Genomic DNA, 12,681 nt, shown 5'->3' with positions numbered 1-12,681 from the left:
GTGTTTAGTAGAGCGCTAGAGCAGTGGGAGCTTGCAGGTGGCAAATCTTTAGCTTTCGAAGAGACGCATGGTTCAATAATTAAAGGTTTACTCAGTAAGCAGCTTTCTCATTGCCTCTTGACAAATCGGCTCCCATAGCAAGATATTATTTCTTATAATGTGACGATCTAGACGAAATTCATGTTTTTCAAAGAGCTAGCATTTCCCAAAGAGTTACGACAGGGAGAATAATTGGATAGTCCCGACGCGATCCATGACATTGCATACTTCATTATAAAAAAGTTGCAATTGACGGAACTTATTTCCAATGAGCCCACCTTCACATGGATGGATGAAGTATCCAGAGGAGGCTTAACAAAGCACAGTACCAGCATGAAAAAGCTTCTCATAAAAAACCATCTACCGGAATCGGCTTAAAACTGTAGGTCCCTCCATTTGTGGAACGCGCGCTACAAATAGGAAGAGGATCTCGGCCAAACACCTAACAGAATTGTACGTGCTAATCATTTATTTTTAACAAAACAGTTTCATATGGCGAAACTTCGCAACTTCGCGATCGGCTTTAAATTTAAAAATTAATTCACAAAATAAAATCTTGGATTAAGTGAAATAATTTCTTGCTTTAATATTAGACTTGGCAATTTCCGCTAATAAATTCTATTTGTACCCTTATTTACATTCAAATATTAATTAAAATTAATTTTTTAAATCGCTCGCAGTTTGTTTCCATTTAAGTAAGAAAATACTTTTTTGCTACCATTTTTACCAAAAAGGATTTAATATTTTCCACTTTATTCACTTCTTAAATGTAACCTTTTGTAGGGGATTGTAAAAAATTGAATGTCACTAGTGAGCAAACCTTTAATAATTGAATCATGGAAGAGACGAAGGATTGATTTGCGCATACCACTTATTTTTATAGAAAAAAAATTATAAGTTGGCTAAGAATTTGAGCGCGATGAGTGATGAGCGAATGAAATCTATGTCACTTGAAGTTCTAGTTTACATTAATCCTTATTCGAATTGTAAGGCTCTCTAAGTTGCTACGAGGTGCAGCTGAAGTACTGAAGAGGCTTCTAATTGTGATTAGTACTGATTTGTAAAGCTTTATCGGTCTAAGTGATTTGGGGGGCACTGAACAAAGCGGTTATTTTCGTTGCTTCTTCAATTAAATCATACATTGGGAATTCCAGACGTGTGCTATGCGAATACTACGGTGATATTAGAACAGCATGAAAGGTCCTAAACAAATGTTTGGTAGTTTTCTTGAGCGCCTCCCAGTAGCAGCTGTGAAATATTAAAAAAAAGTTACTGAACATAAAAGCCACGCTTTTATTTAGTTTACAATTTTTATTTTTAGTATTTTTTTTATTAAAAAGATTGGAGGTACTTTTTCCGATACAGTTTTTTTGACAGATCACGCGTGACTACTATCAAACTAAATACATAATTTTTTTCAGTATTCATTGACATTTCATCATGGAAAGACTTATGTCTCAATAACGTTTACAAATCGTACGATTGTATTACGAAAATCGAAGCTCTGGGAAAAGTGTTCATCGCGCGCTCAGGCCAGGAATTTTATTCAGCGATGACGCCCATTTTTGGCTACGTCAATAAGCAAAATTACCGTATTTTGAGGAAGAGAAATCCAAAGCCTTTAAAAAACACCGACTGCATCCATTGAAAACCACCTCATTTCTCCAAAGTAACAGTGAATGGCGAACGCTATCGCTATGATAAATGACTTTTAGATGCCGGAAATTGAAGTCCGTGATCTCCACAACATGCAATCCGTAGTCCAAATATGACGACGCTACTCGCCATACAGCCCATGAAAAAATCGTCGTCCTTTCGGTGGGCAACTTATCTCTCGTCTCGGACGACCGGATTGCCCACCAAAATCGTGTGATATCACACCTTTGGACTTTTCTTTGGAGGGGTGTGTAAATCTATTGGAAGCCCACATTGCTAAAGTTATTCACGAGATACTGACGGAAGTCCTCCAGCGAGTCATTCAAAATTAGCTTTTACGGATGGCCGAATTACGGTGCAGTTGCGGCCTGAGGCCAGCATTTGAAAGAGATTATCTACCTTTAAGAAATAAATATCATGAATGGTTTCGTAAAAAAATAATAAAGATTGCCCAATCAATTTGAATTTTCGTTGTTTTATTTCAATTTAAAATCCGATAACTCTTAAGTGATCAGCCTTTATTTTGTGAATATACAAAACTTATATTTTTAATATGCAAAAGGGGTTGGGATGCTGGGCTATATCACTCCACCGGTGCTTCGTTGAATTTATTGTATTTTCATAAGTTTACATTGATTCCTTTGATCGGTTCATATTTCTTGCATTCGATTATAGTTTGTAGATTATTTTATTTTTATTATCAAAAAGTATACTCCAGCTAATTTATGCTAATACAATGTTTCAAATTTTCTTCCTCATCCAGGTTGTCCGCCCACCACAAGTTCGCATTGTTTGCGCTGCAACAGCGAGGGCTGCATCAAGTGCCCCGCCTACTTGATGACCGACACGCGTCAGTGCGTGGATCAATGCCCTTCCGGCTACATCGATCAATGGTCGGCGCATACCGAATTCATGGGACGAGTTTGCGTCTCCACCGGCTACTCTGGCCCACTCATGGCCGCTATTGCTGGCCTCATCGGCGGTTTTGTAGTCTGTCTCACACTACTGGCTGTCGCAATGATGCTGGTGCGACGACGACGACGACGCAAATCAATTAAGCAGAAGTTGATCAACGAGAATACCATGGATCGTTCGGATTTTTTGCGACAACTCAACGAAATGCGTCCCAACGCCGAGTATTTCCTGGCGATGCTCAACGATACGCGCCGACAAATACGCAAATTGTACCTGTCAGGCGAAGTGAGTGCTGCGAACTCTTATCGGCCGATCGTACGCGACCTGGCCAAAATACTAATACTGCTCAATCGACCAATTGAATTGATACCGGCGGCGCCGCACGACTGGAATCGTTTGTATACGTGGTCCGAGCAAGCATTGGAACGCTACAAGCCACAAGTGGGCCATCTGATTGACTTCTTTCAACCCTCTGGCGGCGGCGGTGGTGGTGGTGGTGTTGGCGTTGGAATTGGAAGTCGCGGCAGCGGCAGCGTCGGTATTAGCGATGACTTCGATGCGACTTTCTTCCCGCAGAAGAGCAACAACGTCTACAGGCAAAGCATGTTGCCGGGATCGGGCCCGCAAAAGTTGCACATGTTCGGGTCGCTCATCAGTCTGCACGAGTTTGACGAGCCGCGGCCTTCGGATCCATTCGGCAGCAGCTTCAATACGCTTAAGAGTGGCAATCTGATATCGGATCTCAATGCGAGTTCGTTGTGGCTCGAAGACGAATTCTACAAATTGGGCTTCCGACCGCAGGACGAAATCACGACTGAACTATAATGAATAGTGTGCGTTGAGTTAGCGCAAAACACAGTGTCTTCTATGTAAAATTTATTTGTTTCACAAAACGATTTAAATTTTGTTTTTCTTTTATTTGTAATGTAGAATTATTGTATATGAAGAATGTTATGCAAATTTTATTTTAAATTACGCGCCTAATTTTAAGTCAAAGTATTATTTTTCGTTTTGTTGATATTTGTAGCCGCTTACAATCTCCATTATCTGGTACTACATACACAAATACATATATACAATACATACAAACATTAACTAGAAATATTTACAGTGAATTTTCACAAAACTTGAAATGTACATACCTACCATTTACATACAAATATTTGCATACATACAAACACGCATTAGTGCAAAAACGCACCTAGCTGTTCCATTTCAGTGGAACTTTTGCTTTTGGATGCGCAAACTGTCATAAAATGACGAAATATGCAGAAAATCTTCAAGTAAAGCACCAACGAACAAATAAATTTATGAAAGTCGCCGCCCAGTTGCCGCCAAGCAGGGAGTAACTTAGTTTAGAGAGAATTGGCTTCCACAATCTAGAGAGCTTAGCTAAACATTCCTAGGCTAAATGAAATGTTTGCAATTAGTGATAAGTTTATAATTTCTATAAACTGAGATGCCTTATTTTACAAGTAGGTTAAGCGAAATGTGAACTATAAAAAATGAACTAGTCAATAAAAACATAATTACCATAAACTTAGGATTTGTTAAGCTGACGTTGACTATAAATAAATAAAGGATTTAAGTTAATAAAACAAAAACAGTCGCCAAGTAGTATTTTTATTTCCGATTTTGCAGCCTTTTGTGGAGGAAAAACAAGGAAGATGCTGATTGGATGGCATTTTAAGGGGTTACATACGTCCAGAAGCGCCAAAAACGTTCTTTTAGAAGGGACAACAACATAAAATTGTATACATTGTTTATTAGTACTTAAACTGTATAAAAAAATGTATTTTAATTTTTCTTTACAAAAATTAGTACATAAAAAATCATATGACCCCCTACAATGAAAAAAAAGTTGCTCCACGGTCTGTAAAAAGTAAAAAAATTCTTGTAAAAAAAAGTTGTAGTTATATGTAGTCTGTCGAGCCGGATTTTTGAATTTCGAAAAATTTTGCAATTTAGGGCATTTTAAAAAAAGTATGCGTTTTACGTCATAAATGTCACATTTTAGTTATGTTTATAAAATTCAATAAAAATATAAAAAATCCGGTTCGACAAACTGTAGAGAAATCACAATCGAATATTAAAAAATAAAAATTTTAAAAGCTGTATGAGTGCAGAACAGGAAAAAGTAGTTTCGAAAAAAACGAGATTAAACTTTCAAGTGCACTTTCGCTGCCTTAAACGAAGGACAGCTACAAACTCAGCATCAAACTCTCGTCGGGCAGTTACATTTTCTACCATAACTTTATATCTATGAGCAATTTTTCCAATCGACTTCCACAGAAAAATACACCTAAAACTATAAAGAACAATAATCTGTAAAAAAATCGATTTTTTGAAAATTTTGGACGTATGTAACCCCTTAAACTTCTGCGAAAGAGAGCCAATAAAATTAGACGTAAAGCTGAAAAGTGATATTTCTAGAGCAAGCTGAGCCTCAATCTTCCGCCAAAAGCGCGCTTGTGGAATAATTTAAAACACCTTGAAGTGAGTTGTGACACGAGAGATTTTCTGTACAATCGAAGTTGATGAAATTCATGAGTTATTCCAGAGAAAGATTATTGGTGCTCACACTCACCAACTGACACGATGAAATAACGATTACGACACTACGGAACGGAACGGTGGTGAGAATACATTTACATGGGGCTCTCATTAGTTTCATCGTGCCAGCTGATATGGGCGTACCGGCGTACGTTTACGTTGGTGAGTGTGAGAGCCATATGAGTTTAAACTTCACGAAGAACTTTTGTATAATTTCAGTAGAAAGTTTGTTTTTTCACATGTTAATGAAGCCGAAGTCCAGTTTCGGTAGTCTGATTGAAAACTCTAATGAGAGATTAAAACACCAAATTACTCGGCAGAATACAATAACTGTTCAATAACGATCGTTGCAATCAGATCATGTCCTAGGGAGGCTCCCAACGCACTGACACACGATATTTCAATAGACCTACTGTTTAAGAAGATGGCAATCATGAGTGCATTTAGGTTAAAAGAAGCGGGTCGCTGGAAAGAAAAAAACTCATGGTTATACCAGTCTGTTACTGCGACAAACCCAGTATACCTTGAAGAGGACTGACTACATCGTCCCGACGGTAACATTTAATAGGAATTTTGCCACTCTTTTTCCATCTAGGAAGGAATGGAATAAGGAATTCAACTTCGACACTACAGTCTATTTAGATGGCAGTAAAATGGATCGTGGTGTTGGAGCTAGCATATATTTTCAATGACTTAAAATTGAAAAATCTGTGCGCCTCCCTAATACCAGCGGTGGCTTCCAGGCGGAAGTACTGGCAATTGGGGAAGCTTGCAGGTTACTAATCGCAGATTTCGCTTTTAAGGGGAATATCGCTGTTCTTTCGGATAGTCAAGCTGAAGTCTAGGCACTGGATTCAGCTGCAACAAACTCTAAACTGGTGGAACAAAGTAGGAACAGCCTTACCACCTTGAGTGAAAACCATAAGGTCACCTTAATCTAGGTCCCGGGACATCGGAACATTGAAGGTAATGAAAAAGCAGATGAACTGGCAAGAGCGGGATATCTGCCATGAATAACGCTCTTGCAGAATCGGTATTCAGACGATTAGGTGCAGTCAAGAGTACAATTTCCCTAAGATACCTCCAAATCGCGGATTTTAGATAGAGAGACCAGACGAAGTGCAAAATTAGTAGAACGCTATGGCCCACCTACAACCTCAGCAAGTTATCAACATTGATAAACATGAAACGACGGGACGAATGGAGACTGACGGCAGTCATAACTGGCTTTTGGTCTGTCGGAGAACAAACAGCCAAAATGGGCATCCCTCACAATACATACTGTCACAGTTGCAAACAACCGGAGAAAAAGGAAACAATCTTCCATTTACTCTGTGAATGCCCTGCCCTATGGAAGGATAGAATGTTAACCCTGGGCAAACCATTGTTCCAGAGTCTCGAACAACTGTCTGGCTTAGACATCAACAACATTATAAGGTTCCTGAGTCGCACAGACTGGATATAGTCATGCTGCAAATAACTGGTAAACAAGTTAATAACGAGGATGTGGCAATAAAATGGTGCGGAAGCGCTAGTTGGATTCTGGATGAATCACCACTCTAACCAACAAACCAACCAGCTGCCTGCCAACTTTCAGTTAATTAGTAGTTTTTCAACCGTTTCAAAAGTTGTTGCAACACTGCCACTGAATCAAATGGTTAATGGTTAAGTTTTCCGACAAACAAAGATCTCATCATAAAGAGTATTTCAAAAGACGCGTCTAGATTCTTTCAGGTTTCACTATTTTTATACGACCGTATTTTGAGGCTCTTAACAATTATACGTGAAAATGAGCTCGTCTACAGGTAAAATCCGTCAAACAGTCGAGATATTGAAGTTGTTCAGCAACACTTTTCGCTACAGCAGCCATATTCCCAAAAAACGTCCAGTTTTTGATGACAGTCCTTTCAATTGACAACTCATTCGGACAACAAATTATCCATCACATAAAATTAGAGAGAGCAGAGTGACAGTTCGATGCAAGTGAGACGTTCATTTTGTGCTGGAGCAATTTTTAGACAGAAACAATTTTTCATCTTAAAGCCGCATATGATTGAACTTTTTGTAAAAACAAAAAAAATATTTTTTGTTCAATTTTTTGAAATTTGCAGTAGTCTGAGCAATAAAATGGAAAGTTTAATAACAGAAAATTTGAGTATTTAAGGTACATTTTGGAAATTTTTTTTTTTTTTTGGACAACACAACATTTTTCAACCCATCTCAGCTGATATGTCTTCTTCTACCGTTTTTTACTTTGTCTGCTCTTTGGGTGAAAATTTTCGCTTACGGTATTAATTTGGTTTGATGGCTAATAACTACTGACTGTCATGAAATTCCTATTAAAAAGCTGGGTTCATATTTCAAATTTAGTGACTACGCAATGAAAGTAGTTGGAATTTTTTAACAAAAGACGACCAAGAGTTGTTTGCAAAGCTAACTGTTCTATTGTTGATTAATGCCAATAACATCTGGTGAGACACATATTTTTATCCTTGGCCCAGTTTTATTTGCTTTAGACATCAGAGACATTGAAAGAGGCTGTAAAATTGCTGAGGATGCGCAAATTTAGCTTTCGGCACCCATAGAATTTGCTGTGGACTTAATTTTTAGAATATATGAAGGTCTGGAATTTCTTTAAGGTCCTATTGCGTCCAAAATGCAGGCCTTAACCTACTTTCCATATGGCTTGTATGATTTTGCTCCCCTTATCATATTTTAAATGGAAGTGTTGCTAAATATGAGAAAGTTGTTAAAATTCTTGGGCTTAAACTAAACACAGTTCTCACATGGGTTGTTGTTGCTGTAGCAGTTCATCGAGCCCTGCCAGTATGGTGTAGTCACCGATCGTCATCGTCTATCTCATCTAACGGTAAGCCAAGGAAAAATGCTGTTTTGGCGAGTTGGTCCAAAGGGGATGGGGTGTTAGGTGAGTGGGTTCAAGAGGCCATGTGAACTGATGGTTAATATCACACGGTGTGCGAGGTATATATTGAGCATGTCGGGTTTGATTCTGGATAGGTAAGAGTTTAACCTGCTACAATATCCAGAACGTAATTGAGCCAAAGTTACGCGGATCTCACAAAGCAGCTGAAACTCTTCGTCTGCGATGGGTGGTGCTTGGATTCCGATGACGGCATTCGAGAGTCGGGAGTTTAGGAAGGTGGTAAGAGACTCCCGATTAATGTCGTTTCATGTCTGCCTGTAAAGTGTCTTCCTGATGTCATTTCCCTGGCAGCCGATTCTTCCTACCACATTAATTCAAAGGCTATGCCCGAATTATGGGCATATTTGCATTAAAACTAATATTTGCATTAAATAATGTCAGACCGTACTTGCAACCTTATTGTGCCACACTGAAAGTATTTTGCTACATAGGTCAAGTATGGGTATATTCAGAAACGCATTATAAATGCGCAGTAATTGCAGCGCTGGCAGCACTGCCAATGTGACAAGCGTTGCAATTGATAGATTGGCAGTATTAAAATTTTTCCTGCAAATAATGCGCGACGTTTGATACAAAAATGGAGTTTTCGAACGCGATGCATTTGCAGTACTGCCATATTTGCATTTCTGAACCCATTGCCAACACTGCAAAAGTACGTTGCGCATTATAATGCGTTATTGAATATACCCTATATTTTCGTTAGGGCTGAGCATTTGAGGAATTTTTTACCTATAAATAAATAAATAAATTGATAAGTATAAGCAGAAAAGTAAGCAAATTCCTTAATGAATAAAAATAAAAAAATTAAATAAATAAAAAAGAAAATTAAATAATAAATAAAAAAAAATTAAATAATAAATAAAAAAATATTAAATAATAAATAAAAAATATTAAATAATAAATAAAAAAATTTAATAATAAATAAAAAATTTAATAATTGATAAAAAAAATATTAAAAAATAAATTTTTTTAAATAAATCATTTAATTAATCGACGCTTCTCGGCTGCGATTTGTATGAAAAAAAATAAAAAAAATTAATTTAAAGGAAGTTTTTATAATAAATAAAAAAATATAAAATAATAAATAAAAAAATATAAAATAATAAATATAAAATAATAAAATTTAAATAATAAATAAAAAAAATTTTATAACAAATAAAAAATTTAATAATTAATAAAAAAATATTAAATAAAATATTTAATTAATCGACGCTTCTTGGCTGTGCGATTTGCATAAAAAAAAAATGTTAAAAATACCAAATGAAAAGTTGTTTGTTTTTATAATTTAAATAAAGTGGTGAAATTATATTTTTTCGTATGTTATGAACGCCATAGATGGAATACCAATAATGTAAATAAAATATTTTGCCTCGGTAAATAAACGTAAATAAGAAATTAAAACGCAATTCATTGATTAATTATCCTCGTCATCGTCCTCCTCATAATCGAGGTAAGGCTCGATTTCTAAAGTGCAAACAGGCTCTGTTTTCACTCTAAATTCGGCGCTTGCGCCCTCATGTCACCCATCCTCTGCTAATTGCTTAAGTTGATCTTGCAAAGTTTCCGGTTTCATAAATATCGACTCATTCAGAAAACTTTGCTCATTCACCAATTGCGCCAGCTCTGCTGCATCATAGCCAATTAACAGTTTCAAATCACAATCGAACTTATAAGCGAAACGCTTGCCCGGCACTTTTGATATCATATCGCCATCGTAGTAATAACGCAAGGCACGCGATAGCTTTTCATAATTCATTGCCGGTTTGTTCTTCTTGATGCCCCACAAACGCGCCACACACTCTGGGTCGATGAGTTTAAATTCCCCTTCGACGCCAACCCATTGTATGATGTTTCGATGTTCACGATCGGTAAGTATTTCGAGGAGAAATTGCCAGAGTTGCACTTGACCATTGTTACCCGAACCGACACTATAATTATTGCCAATACTGCTACCTCCGCCCGATGTAGTGCTACTGAGTGTGTTATGCGTAGGTGAGGTATCCGCAGGTAACGGTGCTAGAGTGGGTGGTTAATATGTTATTAATAAGCAATTTAACATAATTCGATTTACTTGCATTTCTTACAGGAAGTTTTTGTTGCGCTTAAGCTAGTTTTGCGCATTATTTTCATTTCTTTAATCGGCGCCGCCGATCCACCGCCAGTACTGGATGTTGCTTTCGCGCCGCTGGCTGAAGCTCCACGATCTTCAACTACTTTATGTACAACTGAGACGAATTTACATTCCTTGAGCAATTGTAAATGTGTCCAAAAGACATTTCCCGGATCTCTGGGCAGCTTTCGACGGAATTCTTCATGCGTTAACGAGCAAAGTTCCCGCCCAGTTATATGCCAGTCATTCATGTTGACACCGCTCTGAAAAGTGAAAATGAATATAAAATAAGTGTAGGTAAAATAAAATCGATTCTTGAAAAATATGTTACGATTTTTTAGTTTGATGTATAAATCATTGTTATCACGCATCGACATAAGCATTTCCTAAGAAAACCGTTGGGAAAACAGGGGCTGACGTTCCCACGCCAGTCGGTTCTATGTTACCGGATTTATCCGGCCAAAGACTGTCACTCAAGCAGCATTCCCCGTACATGCATCGGGAATGTGGCTACTGCTACAACAACAACAACAACTACACCAACCAAACACTTCTAGAGTTAATGTGATTGTGTTGGTAAGAGCACAAAATATTTTTTATAATTTACTTGAGGGAATGCTGGTGAAGTGAGTCGCAACATAGACTCGACAGTCGCGGATATATTGTTGCGGCGTTTAGCCAGGTTTTCCCTGATCGTTAGTTATCTAGCGATTGAACCAAGTGTTGGTTGAACCGCCGACACCGCCCTTTGTTCAAGTAAAATGTTCAAGATTGATGTTTTTCAAGGTAAACAACGTGGCAGCAAATACCGCCCCACAATTTTTTTGGAATGCTGCGCGATTGTCCGGTCTTTGGTCAGATATAAATTTTGATCTCTCGAGTAACTTAGGCGGTAATATGTATGGTGACACATTAGCCATCCACAGTTGCAATAATTTGACAAATCCGGCTTTCTATAATTATCCGAATTAACGGATCTTTTTGCTACGATTTATGTATTTTGTTAAACCAGAGCGCAAGCCCTTCATAAACTCACCAATTCGAATTGCCTTACAGCCCATTGAAACCAATGTTTCACTTGTGCAATTGTCCACTCGTTCGGATCTTCTGGTATTTTAAGACGTATTTGTTCTTTTTTAAATTTATTGTCCAGCACCCAGTTGAGACAAGGTTTCTCCTCGGATTCTTCACCCGTTTCGGCATTTTTGCTCGATTCCTCAGCAGCCAAAGCAGCTTAAGTCAATTTATATAAAGGTAAGTGACAAATCTTTATGGTATCTTTATTAGATCACTTACCCAAAGCCGCCTCGGTTGGTTTTAGTACATCAACAATATTTATGTGCTGCTCAGCGGTTTGTATCTGCACGTTTATCTGTACAAGTCCCTCACCTTTAACACATTGGTCTACAAGATTTTTATGCGGCTCCAACTGCAATACAAGGCAGAAATGTTTCAATTTCAATAAACCACAAAAAAAGTAGGTTTTTCAAACCTCCTGTGTGTCTTGCAAGAAGAATTTGTAATCCTTTAGACTCATGCCAATTTTTTTCTCAGCCAGTTTCCTACAAACGTTAAGAAATATTATTTAATTAAATTAAAAACCGTGTAAAATCTGCGTAAAATGAAGCAAGACTGCACTTGCGGCGCATACTCACTGCAACGTACGCAGCGGCTCACGGATGTCCATGTGCAAAATGATAACATCATCGGGCTCATTTTCATCCATCTCCTGGTCTTGGTCCAAATAAAGATTGTGTTGTTGAAAAATTTCATTGGCCATTATGTTTTCTGCAGATTGTTGCATTTGTTTATTGTTTGGAAACTTGCAATTCTTGTCCCGTTGCTTTCACTTACCAAAGTCTGTGCTGTCCAACCTATAGTCTTCATTTAAATGCGTCAAATCATTTGTTTCCATTCTACTCCCCCCAAATGCTGCTATACACTCCACGCTCGTTTAAACTTACAAATCTTCAGTTTATTTATTTATTTTCATTTTCTTCTACAAATGACCGCACAAATAACAACAAATGGTTCTCCTTCCAATGGAGGTGAAATGTCAAAACAATCTAAATGTCACACTCGCCCATGTCCGCTTATCACTTTAGCAAGGGTTGCAGTTAGTGGATGTGAAGTAATTTAAGTACTTTTTTACCTAATAAGTTTAACATTAATTGAGTTCAGTTTATGAACACAAAAGTAACTATTTTAAAACGATTTGGGGATTATCTAAAATACTGAAAATTTTGCTCTGAGTTGTATGGCAAACGATTATTTGAAATGGTTAATGGCTGCGTTTGTTGATCACTTTTAGTGGTAGCGCAAGCAACTCTGCGTAAGCGGAGCGTTCGAAATTATTTGTAATATAAAGCAAACTAGGGTGGTTGATCATTGGGAATACCGGTTTATTTAAACATTATTGTAAGTTCATTTTCGTGCATGTAAATTCGTATATATCAAAACTTAT

The 12,681-nt window shown here is 37.5% G+C and overlaps 2 protein-coding genes across 3 annotated transcripts in view; one reads left to right on the top strand and one right to left on the bottom strand.

Annotated features, from left to right (window-relative positions):
* Positions 1-4,214, top strand: part of LOC128855208 (uncharacterized) — a 74,692-nt gene extending 70,478 nt beyond the window's left edge. Inside the window, exon 3 of the mRNA XM_054089929.1 lies at positions 2,459-4,214. Within this exon, the coding sequence (XP_053945904.1) occupies positions 2,459-3,435 (977 nt within the window). The 3' untranslated portion in view covers positions 3,436-4,214. The remainder of the gene's footprint in view (positions 1-2,458) is intronic.
* A 5,166-nt stretch (positions 4,215-9,380) lies between these two features.
* Positions 9,381-12,305, bottom strand: LOC128859730 (DNA-binding protein Ets97D). 2 transcript variants are annotated; one of them, XM_054096787.1, is made up of 7 exons: positions 12,072-12,305; positions 11,873-12,005; positions 11,710-11,779; positions 11,514-11,646; positions 11,254-11,450; positions 10,183-10,480; positions 9,381-10,123 (listed from the first exon to the last, which is right to left on the bottom strand). In XM_054096787.1, exons 1-7 carry the CDS (start codon positions 12,130-12,132, stop codon positions 9,627-9,629), a joined length of 1,389 nt encoding a protein of 462 aa, XP_053952762.1. In that variant the 5' UTR covers positions 12,133-12,305; the 3' UTR covers positions 9,381-9,626. The 2 variants fall into 2 exon arrangements, with proteins under 2 accessions (XP_053952762.1, XP_053952771.1); XM_054096796.1 differs by having other exon boundaries at positions 10,192-10,480.
* Positions 12,306-12,681: the final 376 nt, after the last annotated feature.

This window comes from Anastrepha ludens, chromosome 2 (assembly GCF_028408465.1).
Source record: "Anastrepha ludens isolate Willacy chromosome 2, idAnaLude1.1, whole genome shotgun sequence".
Lineage (NCBI taxonomy): Eukaryota > Metazoa > Arthropoda > Insecta > Diptera > Tephritidae > Anastrepha > Anastrepha ludens.
The sequence above is the reverse complement of the archived record's forward strand: the minus strand, read 5'-3'. Positions and strand labels throughout refer to the sequence as shown.

Coding starts and splice junctions, on each gene's coding strand:
- LOC128859730 (XM_054096787.1), bottom strand. CDS start 12,132: ATGGAAACAAATGATTTGACGCATTTAAATGAAGACTATAGGTTGGAC. Junction 11,780..11,872: donor GAGCCGCTGCGTACGTTGCA/GTGAGTATGCGC, acceptor TAACGTTTGTAG/GAAACTGGCTGAGAAAAAAA. Junction 11,647..11,709: donor TCTTGCAAGACACACAGGAG/GTTTGAAAAACC, acceptor CTTGTATTGCAG/TTGGAGCCGCATAAAAATCT.